The sequence below is a fragment of the Dryas octopetala genome, chromosome 9, assembly GCF_963921425.1.
Source record: "Dryas octopetala chromosome 9, drDryOcto1.1, whole genome shotgun sequence".
NCBI lineage: Eukaryota > Viridiplantae > Streptophyta > Magnoliopsida > Rosales > Rosaceae > Dryas > Dryas octopetala.
In genome coordinates this window covers 12,504,214-12,520,161 of record NC_141374.1, presented here as the reverse complement: position 1 = coordinate 12,520,161, position 15,948 = coordinate 12,504,214, and the positions used below count along the sequence as shown (strand labels likewise).

At 37.1% G+C, this 15,948-nt stretch overlaps 3 protein-coding genes across 3 annotated transcripts; 1 reads left to right on the top strand and 2 right to left on the bottom strand.

Annotated features, from left to right (window-relative positions):
- Nucleotides 1-210: 210 nt before the first annotated feature.
- On the bottom strand, nucleotides 211-3,248 carry LOC147274213 (uncharacterized). Its single transcript, XM_086228315.1, has 2 exons — nucleotides 3,158-3,248; nucleotides 211-2,441 (listed from the first exon to the last, which is right to left on the bottom strand). The coding sequence occupies exons 1-2, from the start codon at nucleotides 3,246-3,248 to the stop codon at nucleotides 211-213; spliced, it is 2,322 nt and encodes a 773-aa protein (XP_086084441.1).
- Nucleotides 3,249-7,341: 4,093 nt separating this feature from the next.
- LOC147274212 (crooked neck protein, putative / cell cycle protein) lies at nucleotides 7,342-11,505 on the bottom strand. Its single transcript, XM_086256533.1, has 8 exons — nucleotides 11,273-11,505; nucleotides 9,860-11,039; nucleotides 9,656-9,721; nucleotides 8,839-8,983; nucleotides 8,526-8,744; nucleotides 8,200-8,419; nucleotides 7,890-8,085; nucleotides 7,342-7,675 (listed from the first exon to the last, which is right to left on the bottom strand). The coding sequence occupies exons 2-8, from the start codon at nucleotides 11,014-11,016 to the stop codon at nucleotides 7,561-7,563; spliced, it is 2,118 nt and encodes a 705-aa protein (XP_086112659.1). The 5' UTR covers nucleotides 11,017-11,039; nucleotides 11,273-11,505; the 3' UTR covers nucleotides 7,342-7,560.
- Nucleotides 11,506-11,717: 212 nt separating this feature from the next.
- Nucleotides 11,718-15,596, top strand: LOC147274211 (uncharacterized). The gene is made up of 4 exons (XM_086257255.1): nucleotides 11,718-11,917; nucleotides 12,025-13,784; nucleotides 14,448-15,013; nucleotides 15,333-15,596. Exons 2-4 carry the CDS (start codon nucleotides 12,086-12,088, stop codon nucleotides 15,348-15,350), a joined length of 2,283 nt encoding a protein of 760 aa, XP_086113381.1. The 5' UTR covers nucleotides 11,718-11,917; nucleotides 12,025-12,085; the 3' UTR covers nucleotides 15,351-15,596.
- Nucleotides 15,597-15,948: the final 352 nt, after the last annotated feature.

Here is a 15,948-nt window from a genome sequence, read left to right as displayed (position 1 = left end):
GCAAACTATATGCATATATCCCATGAATCAATGTACATCATGAATATAAGGAAAGCTTTTCCCATTCATATTTTATGTGACTATTAGCCATGCCATCAACAATGTTAGAGCAACAAAAACATCTGGCTCCCGAGAAAAAAAAAAAAAAAAAAAAAGAACAAATTGAATATTACAAGTTACAACAATGACCATTGGAGAAGGCCTAACTGCCTAAGTTGTTGTCCTGCATTTTGCACACCTCTTTGAGAGTACTTCCCTGAGATGATCATAGCGGCCGCGGTGGTGATCAATCAACATACAGAGCTGCCTTATGGCCTCCCTCTTCTCCTCCCCCAGACTCAACAACCCTTCATCCTTCTCCTTCATTTTCCTCTCCAACTTTCCCACCTGAATCTCAAGTTGGCTCAGGCATTTCATCAAGTTCAACTTTTCCCCAGCTTCCTTGCTCACCGCCGCTTCTAGCTTCCAAACTTTCTCTCTTAACAAACACTCCTGCTCTTCCTTGTCATCCAGTTGTACTCCCAAGCAATCTGCATTGTGCTTTGATAGTTTGATCTTGTCGGTTGTCCCTGCAACCCAAGTTTTAGCAAACTGAAGCTCGTCCGACATTCTGGAAATTTGGTTCAGAAATTTGTTGTGCCCCCCCTCAAACTTGAGTACCAATGAGTCCATTCTACAAAACATACGCTTTGATGTTTCAGAAAGTTCCTTCATCTTTGTGACCGGATCTTCGCAAGTTGCAAGCTTTTCTTTAAGTTCTCTATTTTCTAACTCATACCTCTCTTTCATCTTCCTGTAGCTTTCTTTGTTTTCAACATGTATTTGTTCTGCAACCCGGATTCTCTGGTACAAGAGACGGACATTATCTTCAAAATTAATTCGGTACTTTTCTGCCAATTCTTCCATCTTCCTTTCTGCAAATTGTATATTTAACTTGGATTCTGGAAACCAAATTTTAGCTTGTTTATGCTCCTTATTGAACTTCTTGATAGTATCTTCCTGTCCCTTAATAATTCTCTGCTGATCAGCAATCTTTCCTGTCAACTCATTGTTTTGATTTTCCATCTGGGTCAGTCTTCCCAAGTATTCTTTGTTATCTCTCTCAATCTGCAATTCCAACTGGCTTTTCTTGGTCTGCAAGGAATCCAACTCCTGTTTCAACTCGCTGACCTGTTCCATTAAAACCATAACTTGACTAGAAGCTTCATTCTTTCCATCCTCATCCCCTCTCTCAGTCAAAGTTTTCTCCAATTCCGAAATTTTAGCATGCAGACCCTCACTTTCCTGTCTCAACTTATCTGCCTCATGAATTTTACTTGTTATCTGCTTTTCCAAATTTTCTTTGTAGCTGCGTAGAGAGTTCCCTTCCAACTCCATGTCCTTCACCTGCACAAGAAAACTTTGTCTTTCTTCCAGCATTTGCACTTCAACTATGTCCTTTCTTGTTAATTCCTCTTTCAGAGTTTCTATCTGAAGCAGGTCTTTGGAAATTTCTTCATTCTTTCTATCCAGTAGCACTTCTGATTCAGTTTTCTGCAAGCGTAAGGACTCTAATTCCTTCTGCATAGCAATGACCTGATCCATTAAGCCCTTGACTTGAGCCACTGATTCATTTATATTACGAACCATCCTTTTTTCCAGTTCATCATTTTGAGCACGCAACGAATCAACTTCCAGTTGCAGATTTCTGGCCTGTGTCAAGTCTGCAATTTCTGATGTTGAACTGACCTCATTTTCCTTGAGTTTCTCCTGCAGAGCAGATATTTCATCATCTTTGTCTTTTAAAACTAACTCAAGTTCATAAATCCGTGCATGGAGTCCTATATTTTTCTCTCCTAGCTGTTTAGATTCAGCAGCTTTGCCTTCTTTCCATGCTTCCAAATCTCTTTTCTGGCTGCACAAGGATTCCAACTCAGTTTTAAAGGAATTTAATTGGCCCTCTAACTCTTTTATCCGCTCTGATGATTGATTCCCATGAACCTCATGTGCCTCAACAAGAGCTGAAAGTTCTTCAATCCTGAGATCTTTGTTTACAATATCTGCTTGTTTTAATTTTCGCAATGCTGCCATATATTCTGTATTTAAAGCTTCTGTTTCTTCATTTCTAGAAGCAAATTTATACTTCAGGTCAGCAACTTCCGAATTTTCAGTTTTAAGCTCAGTATTACTGTCAATTTCCTCTGAGGAATAATAGTCGGAGTCTGAGCTGGAGGAAGACAAGGAAAGACCTTTGCTCAATTTTCTGCCACGAACTATTCTCCCAGACTCTCCTATTAGATGATCATACAAAGCATATAGTGTTTGGTACTGTTGGTAGAAGTTCTCAATGAGTCCAACAAGTTCAGACTCCTTCTTTGGATCTTTTCGGCTTCCATCTTTCTTTCCTTGTAGGTCTTCATTTCTTATAAGCTTGAAGATCCTTGTCACATTATTTTCAATTTCTGCAGATGACATAAAATTTGTAATTAAAATAAGTTTGACATCAAATGAAGTGGAAACAGAAAAAAGATACGACACCAACTCTCAAATTCAGGGATCAATGTTTCACAATTGATGTCATCAGAAGCTCATAATCTTAACTTAATCAAGTGGCATAGAAATGTAATTGAACCAGACAGTGAGACTGATCTTTTGAACATTATGATTATGACACAGGGTACATTATGCCAAAATGGTAACCATTTAGGTAGTTTCCTATGGCACAACTAGAATCCCACAAATTTATAATGCTAGAATGGTTTTTTCTATTGTTAAAGACACCATAACTACCTACCACTACAGTATTGGAAATTTACAAAAGAACTGATCCTATATATTTTGAAAAAGAAATACTAATAAATTAATAATGCCTGCGAGACCAAATCAACTCAAACAAAAGACAACCAATTTCAGTAATAGTAATCAGTTATTGATCTTTTTGATGGGACTGCAGAAGCTTTCTTGATTTGGTTCTATAGCACAGAAGAAACAGGAACCTGATACTATATTATACATTTGCAAGGAACAAATACAATACAGTGTAAAAGAAGATAAAACACTTGAGGTTTTGGTTGGGGAAGAAGTTGAACATTATAGTGCATTCTGTTTCGGGATTGATACATCTAAACATTGACCATCATTTATTCAAAGAATAAGGTTGATAGGAGAGAACTTGCACCTGATTTTGTCCTCTTCAACTGTTCAGTTTTTTCAGGATTCACATGATTCCCAAAGGACTTTGCTAGCTCCCTCCAGCGATGCTTTATCATTTCTATGTAGGGAATTTCAGCAAATGCTCATAAATTAGCACACATCAACAAAAGGCCCTATCCATCTTGATCACAGCATACTGAAGATCTGAAAATGAAACAAGAAAAATTAGTTTGAATCTTCAGCTTCTACCATAAGTGAACGCTGAAACGGACACGCAATTAGTTTGAATCTATAGCTTATGCCATAACTTCTTTATACCCCTCATTTTTTTTGCCTCTACACTACTTCTATGCATAGTCTCTCTTTGATCAATACAAAATAAAGTCCTCATCAAATAGAGAAAGTGAAGTTTAAGAAGGAAAATACTCTTATTTCTGTGTTGGAAAAGCTGATAGGAAATAGAATGTTCATGCAAAAACATGACATCAGAAAATAAGATTCACACACAACACTTGTGAAATGGAACCAATGAGTGATAGATCTCACTTGTACAAGAATTTATGTCAATATGATTAGAGGCATTATATCAGTTGGTGATTCTTCAAGTTACATTAATGACTTGGTTTCATCAAATTGTAAGTTATAAGTTATAACTTCAACTTTCCAAGTGGAGTAGGCAATCATAATGACAGGGCCATACTAAAAAATTCATATTTGGAGATGAAAGTGAAAGAAAAATCAAGAATGAAGATTCAAGACGACGAAAGAAAGAGAGAGTAAGTTTCTCTTTCTAAAGAGTATGGCATATTATATTGTCAGTCTGTCAATTACTGTATAGATAAACACAAAAATTGATATCTATTGAGAATAAATTTTACATTAACCAACAAAAAATAGTAGCCCCTATATAACTATCTTCATCTTTATAATGGTGAGAAGGATTAGGTCTGTGATGTCAACTTCATAAACAAGGATAGGGCCACCAAATTCAAGACTTTTTGCATGCATAATTTAAACCAAATAAAAAAGATTGCACCCCTTTTCCATAAAAGCTTTAAACCAAATGTTGGGTTAGTACTTTGTGCTTACCTTTCCCTTGTTGCTCTTAACTTTACTATAATATGCATTTTTTTTTCCAACTTAGACAACAGGAAGTTTATTTTCTTGATATTGAATTGCACATATTTTCCAATGATGAAAAAGGAAACACAATTAAGGAAATTAACTTTTAACCAAGTTGATGTTTTCCCAAATTATAGCAAGTTGATGATACCATCAAATCTGAGAGAGACAATTGCAAATTTTGTTTGGATATACAATTATTTGATTTCTATATACAATTATTGCATCAAGAAGGCACAATCTTTGAGCTCTTTTTGTCGGATCCAATTTGATTACTCATTAAATTAAAGCTTTTCTAAAAGAATTAGGCTCATCTGGTAGAGGCCTTGAAGGTCTCTGTTTTCTAAGGTTACAAATAAAATTAATAGAAAATTATGGAATTAGAACAAGTAAAATAATCACCTTCCCTCTTTAAAGCAGATTATGCAGTAAAAAGTAAAAACTAAGCAGATCATGCAGTAAAAAGAAAAAAGTTACCTGCAAACATATTTACCAAGAAAATATTACCTGAAAACAGAATGCCGTTAGCACCCAGCCGATCCAGAAACAGCTATTTTAATTAAAATAAAGCAGCAATTTAAAGCTTTCCAGCCTTTCCCTAAAAATAAAAAGAAGGAATTTTTAGACGTAAAATAATTGAAAAAAGGGAAAGGGAAAGGAAAATAACTGTAACTCCCTGAGTTTTTTTATTGTTCATTCCTTGTCCTAACTGGAGAAGGAAATATTGGCGGGTCTTTTGATGCAAATACCCTTCGATTTTTATTTAATTACCAGAAAAACCACTGAGAATCAACGTCTCAGTTTCTCGTTATCTCAGGACCAAAAAAGCGCGACGGGTTAACACTTGGCATTATTCGGTACTCATGTCCCTGAATGCTACGTGCCATATTTCCCGCCTTTTTAAACCCTGCTTAATTGTAAGGCTGTTCTTTATGGACCAAAAACATGGAACATGGTTAGGAGCTATTTGCGCTTCGATTTTTTAGTTTATTGAATTTGTTTTTTACTCTTATTGATTTATTTGTAATTAACTTTTATAAGATTTAACTTTCTCATAGTATAAAAATGCAATTAATGTATTTATATTTCTTATTACTTGACCTAATACGCAATGAGATACACAAACATATAATAAAACTTCTAAATACAACTTTTACACTAAAATATTTTATATTCATGAGAGTTGCACCAACCCATATAAGTTATTGTTAATCGTTAATGTACACAAATTTCATGATTTTCATTATTAATGTATGTAAAACCCATTGTTAAACTCACATACATAATAATTAACAATCAAACTTATGTATAGATGATTGTAACTATCACTCATCTGATCATCTCTTATTAGTTAAAATCCCTTGAGGTACAACCAATATATGTGCAGGAAATTAAATTAATCAATGTTATTTTAATTGAGTACCTAGTTGCTGCTTTTAAACAACACTTAGATATTATAACTTGTAACATACATTTCGTCTTGTTTTTACTATTTAGAAATGTGAGGAATTAAATGCATAGTGGTCGCCACAAATTATATTATGGTGATTGATTTTTGTGCCAAAACCAGAGCTACCAGAGTTTCTTTTTTCTCGGTTCTTTGTTTAATTCTGCTATTAGAGATCGACCCGGGGTTGGTTGACTAGATGGTGGAGTCATAATTAAGTTCAGACTTCAAATTCTTGCTGCAACTTGCCTCCTATGGACTCTGAGTAAACCTCAATTAGCCTAATGCACGTGTATTTAGACGTACAGATGCTTCATTTTCATCTATGCCTAATTACCAATTCATGGTAAAGGACAAAGAAAGATGGTTACTATGACTATTGTGGGTATTTAATTATTTAAATTTAGATCTATTATGAATCTTATTTATTTTAAACAAAATAATAATATATGTATTGTCACATTAATTATTTGATGGAATAATTTTGGTGATCCTAACATTATTGTAAATATATAGAGATTCATGAGCCTTGTTTGTGAGTTGTGACAGTTGAAAGTCTAAGCACAATTTTGGTGAATGCAGCTTTCAGTTGGGAAGCATTCTATATATGATGGCATTTGGTCAGGTTAATTAGGAATGGTCCTACCAAAATTTTAATAAGCAAGAAGAAAAAAATGGAGCAGATTTATAATGACTGGCCAAAGAAAGAGACAGGGAGAACATGTGTTTGTGAGTGGCACACATGGGATTAGTCTGACTTAAAATGAGTTTTAAACTTTTAATGGGTATTTCAAATTTTCTGTCCATATGCAACTCCACCAATCATGTGGCCATGAAACCATATTCTATTTTATTGTCTATACATCACTATCTGCTAGAGGGCTCTAAATGTCAGGCTCAATGGAAAAGGAGGAAACAATAAAACCTCTTTTTGAACTTTTTGGAAAATGAATTTCACATTTTCTTTCTCAAGTTTGATGTCTTTCCATTTTACTCCTTGGTTACTTGGAGGCTTTGGAGCATGAAGGCAAATTTGCCCAATCAGCATCAGAAACAATTCATGAAAGGATAAGGCCTTAATGGAGACCCTTTTGTAAGTGGAAGACAAGGCCAATAGGAGTACTTGCGTTTTTGAACTTCCAATTGTGATATCATTACATCCCAACTCAATCAAGAGAAAGTTCCTCAAGGGGTTAAATTAAACCTCAAGCATAAATAGAAAGAAATTGAACTAATAACTAATTAATTTATCGTATTATTCTTTAAAGTCGATCATTTTTTACCGGCTATTTGGACGAGTCACAACAAAATATTTTTAAAAATAACTGAGAAGTCAATCTCTGAAATATATTTGACCATTTTCAAAAACACTTGAAACGGATCAGTTTCCAAACACAGTTCAAGAATAGATGGTCAGCAGATGCACATCCAAGAAACAAAACTGCAATTTTCAGGTTTTACACAATTTTTGCACTCTTCATCATCACCAAATATCTTTGACTATTGATTTTCTTGTTTGATTTAATTCTATACTTAATTATTTTTTTAATTGATGTTTAATTATTCCCGAGCTGATTAGATATTACATTAGTATTTAGATTTAGAGGGCTTTAAACTAAAAAATTGGAGTTAAAGAGGACTAATTCTTAAAACAGAAGAGTTTGATATGAACGTCTATTGAACTTCTTTTTTTTTTCCAAAGTTTGAGGTCCCTTCTATGTTCCGCTCCTGCCTTCAAGGCATGGTTTCTCAAAATCAACATAATCATTAGCTAAGCAATTACTTCGTTCAGCAATTGCCATAGAACACTATCCTCTGTATTTACACAGTACAGAAAAACTATTAAGTGCAAAAACTTCCTAATCCTCATCTGAAGAAACCTTTTGCTTCTTCCACCTGTAGGCAGCTTCCAAAATCTTCAGATTTGTGGTCTGAGTTTCCTCTGGGAACAGGTAATCAATGTATTCCTCATACCTGCCAATACAGGTTTAGTTAGCATATGCAAAAAATAGCTCATCAAATGGACTTGAAGACAATATAATCAAAATTCTCCCGCATTTTGCAGTGAACTGAAAGATTCTCTAGACTGAGACACAGTCATGACTCATGAGATTTATAAATTCTTATAAAAGAGAAATAAAAATGTGAGGACATGGGAACATAAAGAACATGCAAGTTGGTGACGTACCCAGCAGGACCCTCTTCAGTCACTATAGGCCTCCTCTTCTTCAGTTTCTTTGGCAACTTAGATTGGACTAAGCTAACATCACCCAGATCCCCAAAGCTAGACTCCATGTTCAACCATTCTTCTAGCAGCATGCCTCTTTCTTCCTTCAATTCAGGTGCTGAAGTTCTGAAGTAGTTAACAGCTCTCTCGAAAACCCCTGATGCACAGATAAACAGAAAATAAGGGTTAGACTTTCTCAATTGTTAAGGAACTGTAGATAAATCAACTATCAATTGATAACAATAACTAAAAGGCTAATAGAACTGCTTACTTCTAGCACGCTGAATACATTGTTCCTTTTGTTCACGAAGATAATCCTGGGCATGATCTTCTGCCAAATCTGAATCCATGCCATCTCCCACCATAGCAGTTGCCTCGAATTTTGCAAAACTTATCCACACCTTAAGGTGTTTTGTCCGGTCTAGCAGTCTCTCATAAAGTTCTCTTGTTCTTTCAAACTCACCCTCTGATAGTTCGAAGTCAATGTATGCCTGTTATAAATCAAATGTCAGGATCGCCAACCACATTTTTCTACACAAATTGACACAACTTTTAAAACCATCAACTTTTAGAAATAGGGATGTTTTATGCATGTACCTTCCACAACAATTCAGGCATGTCAAGTGCGGGTTGGGTGATGGCAAGTTCAAAAAGTGCCCTGGCTCGTTCTGTCTCGCACAAAGATTTCTCTAACTCTGCATACTTGCTCCATGCATAGCAATTCTCTGGTGACCACTCCAGATACTTCTCATACAATTTCCGACAACGATCTATATTCCCCAGTTGCAGCTCGATCTCAATATACTTCTTAAATATCTATTTTTAAGGAAGCAAATTATGAATATTTAGTAAAACGAACATTGTAAAAGTAAGTATATATATATATAATCTATTGTTGACTATGTATTACCTTATCTTTAGGAGCCTTGCCTATTGCAGTACCAAGGATCTGACGTGCACCCTTGAGATTCAGCTGTCGTATCTCAAACTGGGCAGCAAGAAGCCATATTTTCGCAAAAGAGAACTTCTCATGAGGAATCAGTTTAAGGCACTCCCTGAAGAAATTTCTAGCTAGTGAGAAATCTATTCAAAGTCTTTATGATACATCCACTCATGTTAATTACATACATAGGAAAATGAATGAAAATCTATACTTGGGAGTGTATATGTTTAATTTGCATGAATAGTTTCACAAAATAATTGGAGTATGCATTGCAAAATCTCCAAATTGTAAACCATCATAAGTGTTTGAAAACTAAACCACCTCATAACTGTCCATAGAACTTGTGAAGCTTAATAACCAAAAGCAACATAAAAATGTCATAAGAAAATAACTACAAGAAATCATAATTTACTACGAAAAGACCAAGCTCATTAGTCCTCACAGTCACAATATACTAGAATGATAAATACAAGAACACCAAAAGGAAAATATATACCTAAATTACACAAATGTAAAATATGAGCTTCCAACTTTGGTTGATAGTTTTCAAGCATACCCTCATAAAACAAATCATTCAAAACCATTTTTTTTTTCAGTACCAGAGTACGGCAGTAATTCATGTACCAAGAAAGATGAACAAGATTTATTTTTGAAAGTGTCGCAAAGAATCATCCACATATCCTTATTGACTTGAATACTAGTTAAAGAGAAATTTGGCAGGGTTCAAGAATATAAGAAAGATTATGCACATCAACAAATCAATGATTTAAACAAAAAAGCATACCTATACACATCGCGTGTACGTTCCACGTCGCCAGCATCAAGCTCCTCATATAGCGCATAATTAATCCTAACATTACACATGAAACAAACAATCAGAAACTATTCAAACTAATTTTTTATAAGAAATTATTCAAACTAATAAAATCACATTTAATTCAAAGTACAAACATAATTTCTGATAACCAAGACTCGATATACCACATACCACAAATAAATGTAGCGCTGCCAATACCGCTTCTCCGGAGCAGGAGGAACATTAGCGATAGCTCGCTCATAAACATCTCTAATTCTGTCCTTATTCCCAGCACTCTCTTCTAGCCTTATATAATCAAACCATGAGTCGTAATTAAGAGGATTCTTCCTAACCTCGTCCTCATACTGAAACCTCCTCTTCCCCACAATCGCATCCTCAATCCCTTCTCTATCCCCATACTGCTTCTCAAAAGCCACAAACTTCCTATATAAATCCTCAGCCCTTCCTTTGGGTATATGATCAAGCGCGAATTTATAAATACACCTTGCTCGCTCAGTTTCTTTGCACCGCTCTTCAAATTCAGCGAAAGCCACAAACAACTGCTCGGCCTCCTCATCATCATGTAGCTTCTCCACTGCCCTCTCATACACATTCCTCGCCCTCGCAACATCACCATTCTTCATCTCAAACTTGGCAAACCGAATCCAAGCTCCAACTTTTGGATGACATTGTACGAACCGCTCAAAAATCGATCTAGCACGCTCAACTTCATTATAGCGAAGCTCAAACTTGATGAAGGAGAGCCAGCCTTGCTGGTCTGGCATCCAATTCATCCACCGCTCAAATATTTGTCGAGCACCAGCCACATTCCCAAGCACCTCTTCCATGTGAATGTACTTATACCAGAGCTGGTCCACTCTAGGCAAGAGTGTGACAGCACGGTCCCACACATTCCTAGCATGGTTTATGAACTTGTTCTTCATCTCCACCTCAGCATACTTGAGCCATAGCGTGTGGTTCCGGTAATCAACCTCAAGGGCCCGCTCCCAAACAGAGCGTGCACGTTTGAAGTCCTTCTGGGACTCCTCCCACTGCGCATACTTGATCCAGACACTAACATTCCACCTCACACGCCGGATTAGGTCCTCAAACTCCTTTCTCTTTCGAAGGCGATAATCAGCAAGTTCAGTGGGGTCAGTGATTTTCTGTTTGGGAGGTCGGATTTCAGCCTCCTGGCGCTCACGTGCCTCCCGGAGGATTTGCTCGGCAGTGATTTGGATAGAAGCCGGGGTTTTGTTCTTAACCCTAGTCGGTCGTGGTAGCTTGACCTCCGTGTCCTTCCGGGTTAGGTACCCTAGGGATGGGTCTGCGTCCTTGAAGGAACTCATTACGAGGATTTTGATTTTCTAACCTGGGAAAAAGTATAATGCTCTCAAAACTAACAATTCAAAGTATTTCAAAAATTTCCATACATATATATCATAAGCAAACAATGAACTTGAGGAAGACGAATTGGGAATTTTGAAGTAATTTCAACGTTTTCAGATGGTATAGGTTCATATTAATAACCTAAATTTCATATTTTACAGGAACAACAAGAACAAACTAAAATCAAAGTATCGAATAGGAGATTTGGGGTTTTACCTTCGTTTTGGAGAAGAAATCCTCAGCTAATGGAGACACTGACTGGCTGCTATGGAGGGGTGGTGAAACGTTGCAGAGTGCAGACTTGAAGGAGATCTGAGAGAGGAGATGGCGATTAGTGTTTTGAAAAGGGAGAGAGGGGATATGGCTGTTAGGGTTTCGGTCCTTTCGGAAAATAGAGGGAAGGGTGCTGGTAGCCTCCACAAGGAGACGGGAGGTGCGCGCATAAAGTAACTGGTTTTTGGATTTCTCATTACTTTTATTTTATATTTTATTTATAATTTTCCCGAAATCCCAATAGTGTGGGGAAAAAAATCATCTATATAAAGTTTTAAAAAAATATATCAATAATGTATTAATGATACGGAGTTTTTTATTTTTTTGGTTGAAACTCGAAACAAAGTTTTTTAATTAAAGAATTTTTTTTTTTGTTAAATACAAAAATGCTCTCAACCTCCGTCAATCTCCGCTTGGATACCCATTTCTCCTATGGTCCTCAGCATTGCTCTCGGTGATTGAGAACAGAGACCCACAGACTGGTGAGAGAGCAGAGACCCCCCAGTGAGAGAAGACAGAGGAGACGCCGCCGTTTCACCCATTTCGCCGTTCCACGCATTTTGCGCACATTGGGTTCCACCCATTTCGGTTAAGTCTCTGAAAAACTTGGGCTTTTTAGTTTTTTCAAATCATGGGTGTTTGGGTTTTCTATTTTGTCTGATGTTTGTGGTTTGCTGGGTGCTTGGAATGGCCAGAAATTTGTTATTTGGTGGTGGGTGTTTTGGGTTTTAGGTGTTGAATTCATCCATACTGAAAATGGGGGTTGGGAGTAAACGTAAGAGTAGGTTTAGTAGAGAAGACGAGGCCAAGAATCTGAGCATGTCGCAGTTGGTTTCAACGCTGAGAACCGAGTTTGGGTCCATGGATTTCAACCAAGTGGAACAGGCTTTGGTAGCCAGAGAAGCAACATTAAAGCAAGAGATTGAGAAACAGAAGAACGAGTATGCAATGCTCGACGAAAAGCACCATTTTGAGCTGCTGGAAAAGTTTGAAGCTGAGAACAAGCTTAAGGAGTGCGAGGCCGAGCTTGTGGGGGTGAAGGAGCTGCTAAAGGCTGCGCATGAGAGGTACGGGAAGCTTCCTGAATCGAAAATAAAGCTAGAAATCGAGAAATCGAAGAATGAATATGTAGTGCTCGCTGAAAAGCACCAGTTTGAGCAGCTGGAAAAGCTTGAAGTAGTGAACCAGCTCAAGGAATGCAAGGATGAGCTTGTGATGATGAAGGAAGCGCTAAAGGCTGCAAATGAGAGGTACGAGAAGCTTTTGGAGGAGGCGTTAGTACTTAGAGAAGCGAAAGTAAAGCAAGAAATTGAGAAACAGAAGAACGAGTTTGTAGTGCTCCATGAAAAGCACCAGTTTGAGCGGCTGGAAAAGCTTGAAGTGCAGAACCAGCTTCAGGAATGCAAGGCTGAGCTCGTGGCAGTGAAGGAAGCGCTAGAGGCTGCAAATGAGAGGTACAAGAAGCTTTTGGAGGAGGCTTTAGTAGTTAGAGAAGCAAAAATAAAGCAAGAAACTGAGATACAGACTGGCGAGTTTGTAGTGCTTCATGAAAAGCACCAGTTTGAGCAGTGGGAAAAGCTTCAAGTTGAGAATGAGCTTAAGGAGTGCAAGGCTGAGCTTGTGGAGTTGAAGGAAGCGCTAAAGGCTGCAAATGAGAGGTACGAGAAGCTTTCAGAGGAGGCTTTAGTACTCAGAGAAGCGAAAATAAGGCAAGAAATTGAGAAACAGAAGAACGAGTTTGTAGTACCCCATGAAATGTACCAATCTGAGCGGCTAGAAAAGCTTGAAGTTGAGAACCAGCTTAAGGAGTGCAAGGCTGAGCTTGTGGCAGTGGAGGAAGCACGAAAGGCTGCAAATGAGAAGTATGAGAAGCTTCTGGAGGAGGCTTTAGTAGCCAGAGAAGAGAAGCTAAATGAAATTGAGAAACAGAAGAATGAGTATGCAGTGCTCAAGGAAAAGCACCAAAATGAGAGGCTGGAAAAGCTTGGAGTTGAGAAGGAGCTTAAGGAGTGCATGGCCGAGCTTGTGACAGTGAAGGATGGGGGAAAGGTTGCAATTGAGAGGTATGAAAAGCTTCTGGAGGAGGTGAAGAAGGGAAGGCAAGACAATGATAAAGAGGTAATTCTTGAGCTCCAGAGGAAGAACAGTGAATTGGAGAGCAAAAATATGAAGCTTGAGGCTTTGCTTGTGGGTAAAATTGCTCAAGGGGAGAGCTGCATTTTGCAGTTAAAGGATGTTGGTATGAAATTGTTGAGATACATTGAAGGAGGAAGCGAAAATGGTGAAACAGTAGATGTTAGTAGAAATAATAATAACCGCAGAGTAAGCTCTGCCCATGCCATAAATTTAGAGAATGTGTTTGATTCTAGTGGAAATGGATGCATGGCAGAGAGTGCAGGCTCTCCTCCTAATGATCATTCGCCTGCAAAAGGAAATGGGGATCTGCAAACTTCAGGTATTCTGGAATTATATAATACCTGAATTTTAATATGCTAATTGCAAGCTATTAGCTAATTGAGTTTGGTGCTTCAATTTTGCTCATGTGACAACGGTTTTGTTCATTATGCTTGAGTATATAACCGTTGTGCTTTCCTCCTCTCACCCTGTGAATTCAAAGACAGGTTAGTGGGAGAGGAAATTTAATCAAGTCTCATATCAGAAAAGATTAAGAAAAAATTGGGGTCTGTTCTTTGTAATAGGGACCAATTTTGAATATTTGTGCAATGTGATTAGCACTTTCTTTTTCAGTGTACTCTAATTTATGAATAACATTTAGACTTCGATGTGCATCAGATTAATTTGTCATTTACATGCAATGCAAATTAGTTCAGTGTCGCCACATGTATGAGATTATAAATATTACAACCTGAGTTGTCCTTAAGAATAAATTTGAAGTTAATCTCTTTAAAGGCACTTCATAAATCCAGGTCAACAGTGAAAATACCTGTCTTCAAATATTCTCAAAGCTAATTCTTGCATGCTCTGCTAAATATACAAAAAAATGATATTTGCCATCTTGAGAAGTTTTTTATTTATTTTGGTCAACATCTTGAGAAGTTTTTTCTAGAATCAAGTTGCCAATGCCTAAGTGATGCCTTACATAAATCTTCCATGCCAGGTTTTCAGAAACTTTCATCTGGAGACGTTGTTCTGATTATTGATAGTGATGATGATTGTGCTCCCAGAGACATTGAGACAATGTGTGAAAAGGAAATTTCTGAGAAACATAAAGACAATGACTCTTTGGGTTTGACTGGTGTAGAAAAGAATCCAAGGGTGCTCAAAAGAAAAAGAGCTTCATCTCTAAATATTAGTGATAATGAGAATGATGGTGACAATTTGGAACAAGATATTATTCCAACAGGTGAGATGAAGCAACAGCTGAAGTTGAGCCTTGAGCCCAGTGGTTGTCTTGTCAATCATTGCTCAGAAGTAGTTGTTTCTTCTGCTATTAATGACTGTGAAAAACAAAATAACCCATCAAGTTGGGATCGATTGATCTTAAGACAATCTGAAGGAAAAATAGGGGAAGAACAGAAGTTACAAAATTTTTTTGAGTCTCTTGCGGAGGTGAGTGATAGTGATGTCAGTTCCAGTTCTAGTTCCAGTTCTTCTGACTCTGAGGATGACTATCAACTTCAATCTTTACTCAATATTGCTATGCCAAAAGCCAAAGCAAGAGAGGTAATAAAAATGGCATTTGCAGAGCTTTGTATGAATGCCCTTTCTGATCTTGGCTCATAATAACTTGATGTGTCCTTTCTATTCTAGTATGATTAATTCTGTCAATGCTTCTCTTAATACTTGCGGTATTGAATTAGATTTGAAAAGTATTCTTATGTATGTTTTGGTTATTTAGTTGCATGATTAGATAGTGGAGGGTAAATAAATAAAGAAACTTCTCATGTTTTGTCTCCTTGATAGATGAGTAGTACTCCTTGATCAGTCAACTTTACTTGCTTTTACTGTTGTTAGTAAAGTTTGTTTTGCACATTTGCTTCAGGGGAACTGCTTTGACTGAGTTTCTTAAAGCTGGGGATCAACGAGGGGGATAAAAAGAGACTACCAGTGGCCTACCCTGATCAGTTTTTAGAGAAAGAGGGTCCTTTTTTGCTATCAGAAGCATTGTTGATGACAGAATTTGAGCTGAAGGATAATGATCTATTCCTTCTGACTATGCTATAGATAGATAGATGCATAATATGACACAAGAAACAGCTCCTGATTTCTCCTAACTATGCAAGTAAATAAACAGTTTAATATACCATGAGTCTGAAGCCTTCACTGCTGTTTATTGTAACTATTGGCTGATGTCGATATGGATTTTTCTTTCTAAAATGCCAAACTGCGTAATAGATTGTTTCATTTACATCTGGCTAGCTAACTGATCCTAGATCCTCTCCAATTTTTTCCTCAAATCCTTTTCTCTCCTCTATAAAACAACTGCCTCTTAAGGAGAGAATCTGCTGCCTCAAATCCTTTACTTTCTTTATGAAAATGTTTTTGCAACACCGATGGATCAGATGGCTTGTGCAGCACCACCAATGAAAGAAGATATTAGTTATGGGCTTCTAGCTCTTGCAGTCTTGCTGATCTTAAAGACTTAAATTACAGGGATT

What these genes read in the sequence shown, in the direction of transcription:
- LOC147274213 (XM_086228315.1), bottom strand. Translation starts at nt 3,248, where the DNA reads ATGATAAAGCATCGCTGGAGGGAGCTAGCAAAGTCCTTTGGGAATCAT. An exon ending in GTTGAAGAGGACAAAATCAG is followed by an intron (nt 2,442 to 3,157) that starts GTGCAAGTTCTC and finishes TGTCATCTGCAG; the next exon opens with AAATTGAAAATAATGTGACA.
- LOC147274212 (XM_086256533.1), bottom strand. Translation starts at nt 11,016, where the DNA reads ATGAGTTCCTTCAAGGACGCAGACCCATCCCTAGGGTACCTAACCCGG. An exon ending in CAGCGCTACATTTATTTGTG is followed by an intron (nt 9,722 to 9,859) that starts GTATGTGGTATA and finishes GTGTAATGTTAG; the next exon opens with GATTAATTATGCGCTATATG. An exon ending in GCAAGGCTCCTAAAGATAAG is followed by an intron (nt 8,745 to 8,838) that starts GTAATACATAGT and finishes CCTTAAAAATAG; the next exon opens with ATATTTAAGAAGTATATTGA.
- LOC147274211 (XM_086257255.1), top strand. Translation starts at nt 12,086, where the DNA reads ATGGGGGTTGGGAGTAAACGTAAGAGTAGGTTTAGTAGAGAAGACGAG. An exon ending in TGGGGATCTGCAAACTTCAG is followed by an intron (nt 13,785 to 14,447) that starts GTATTCTGGAAT and finishes CTTCCATGCCAG; the next exon opens with GTTTTCAGAAACTTTCATCT.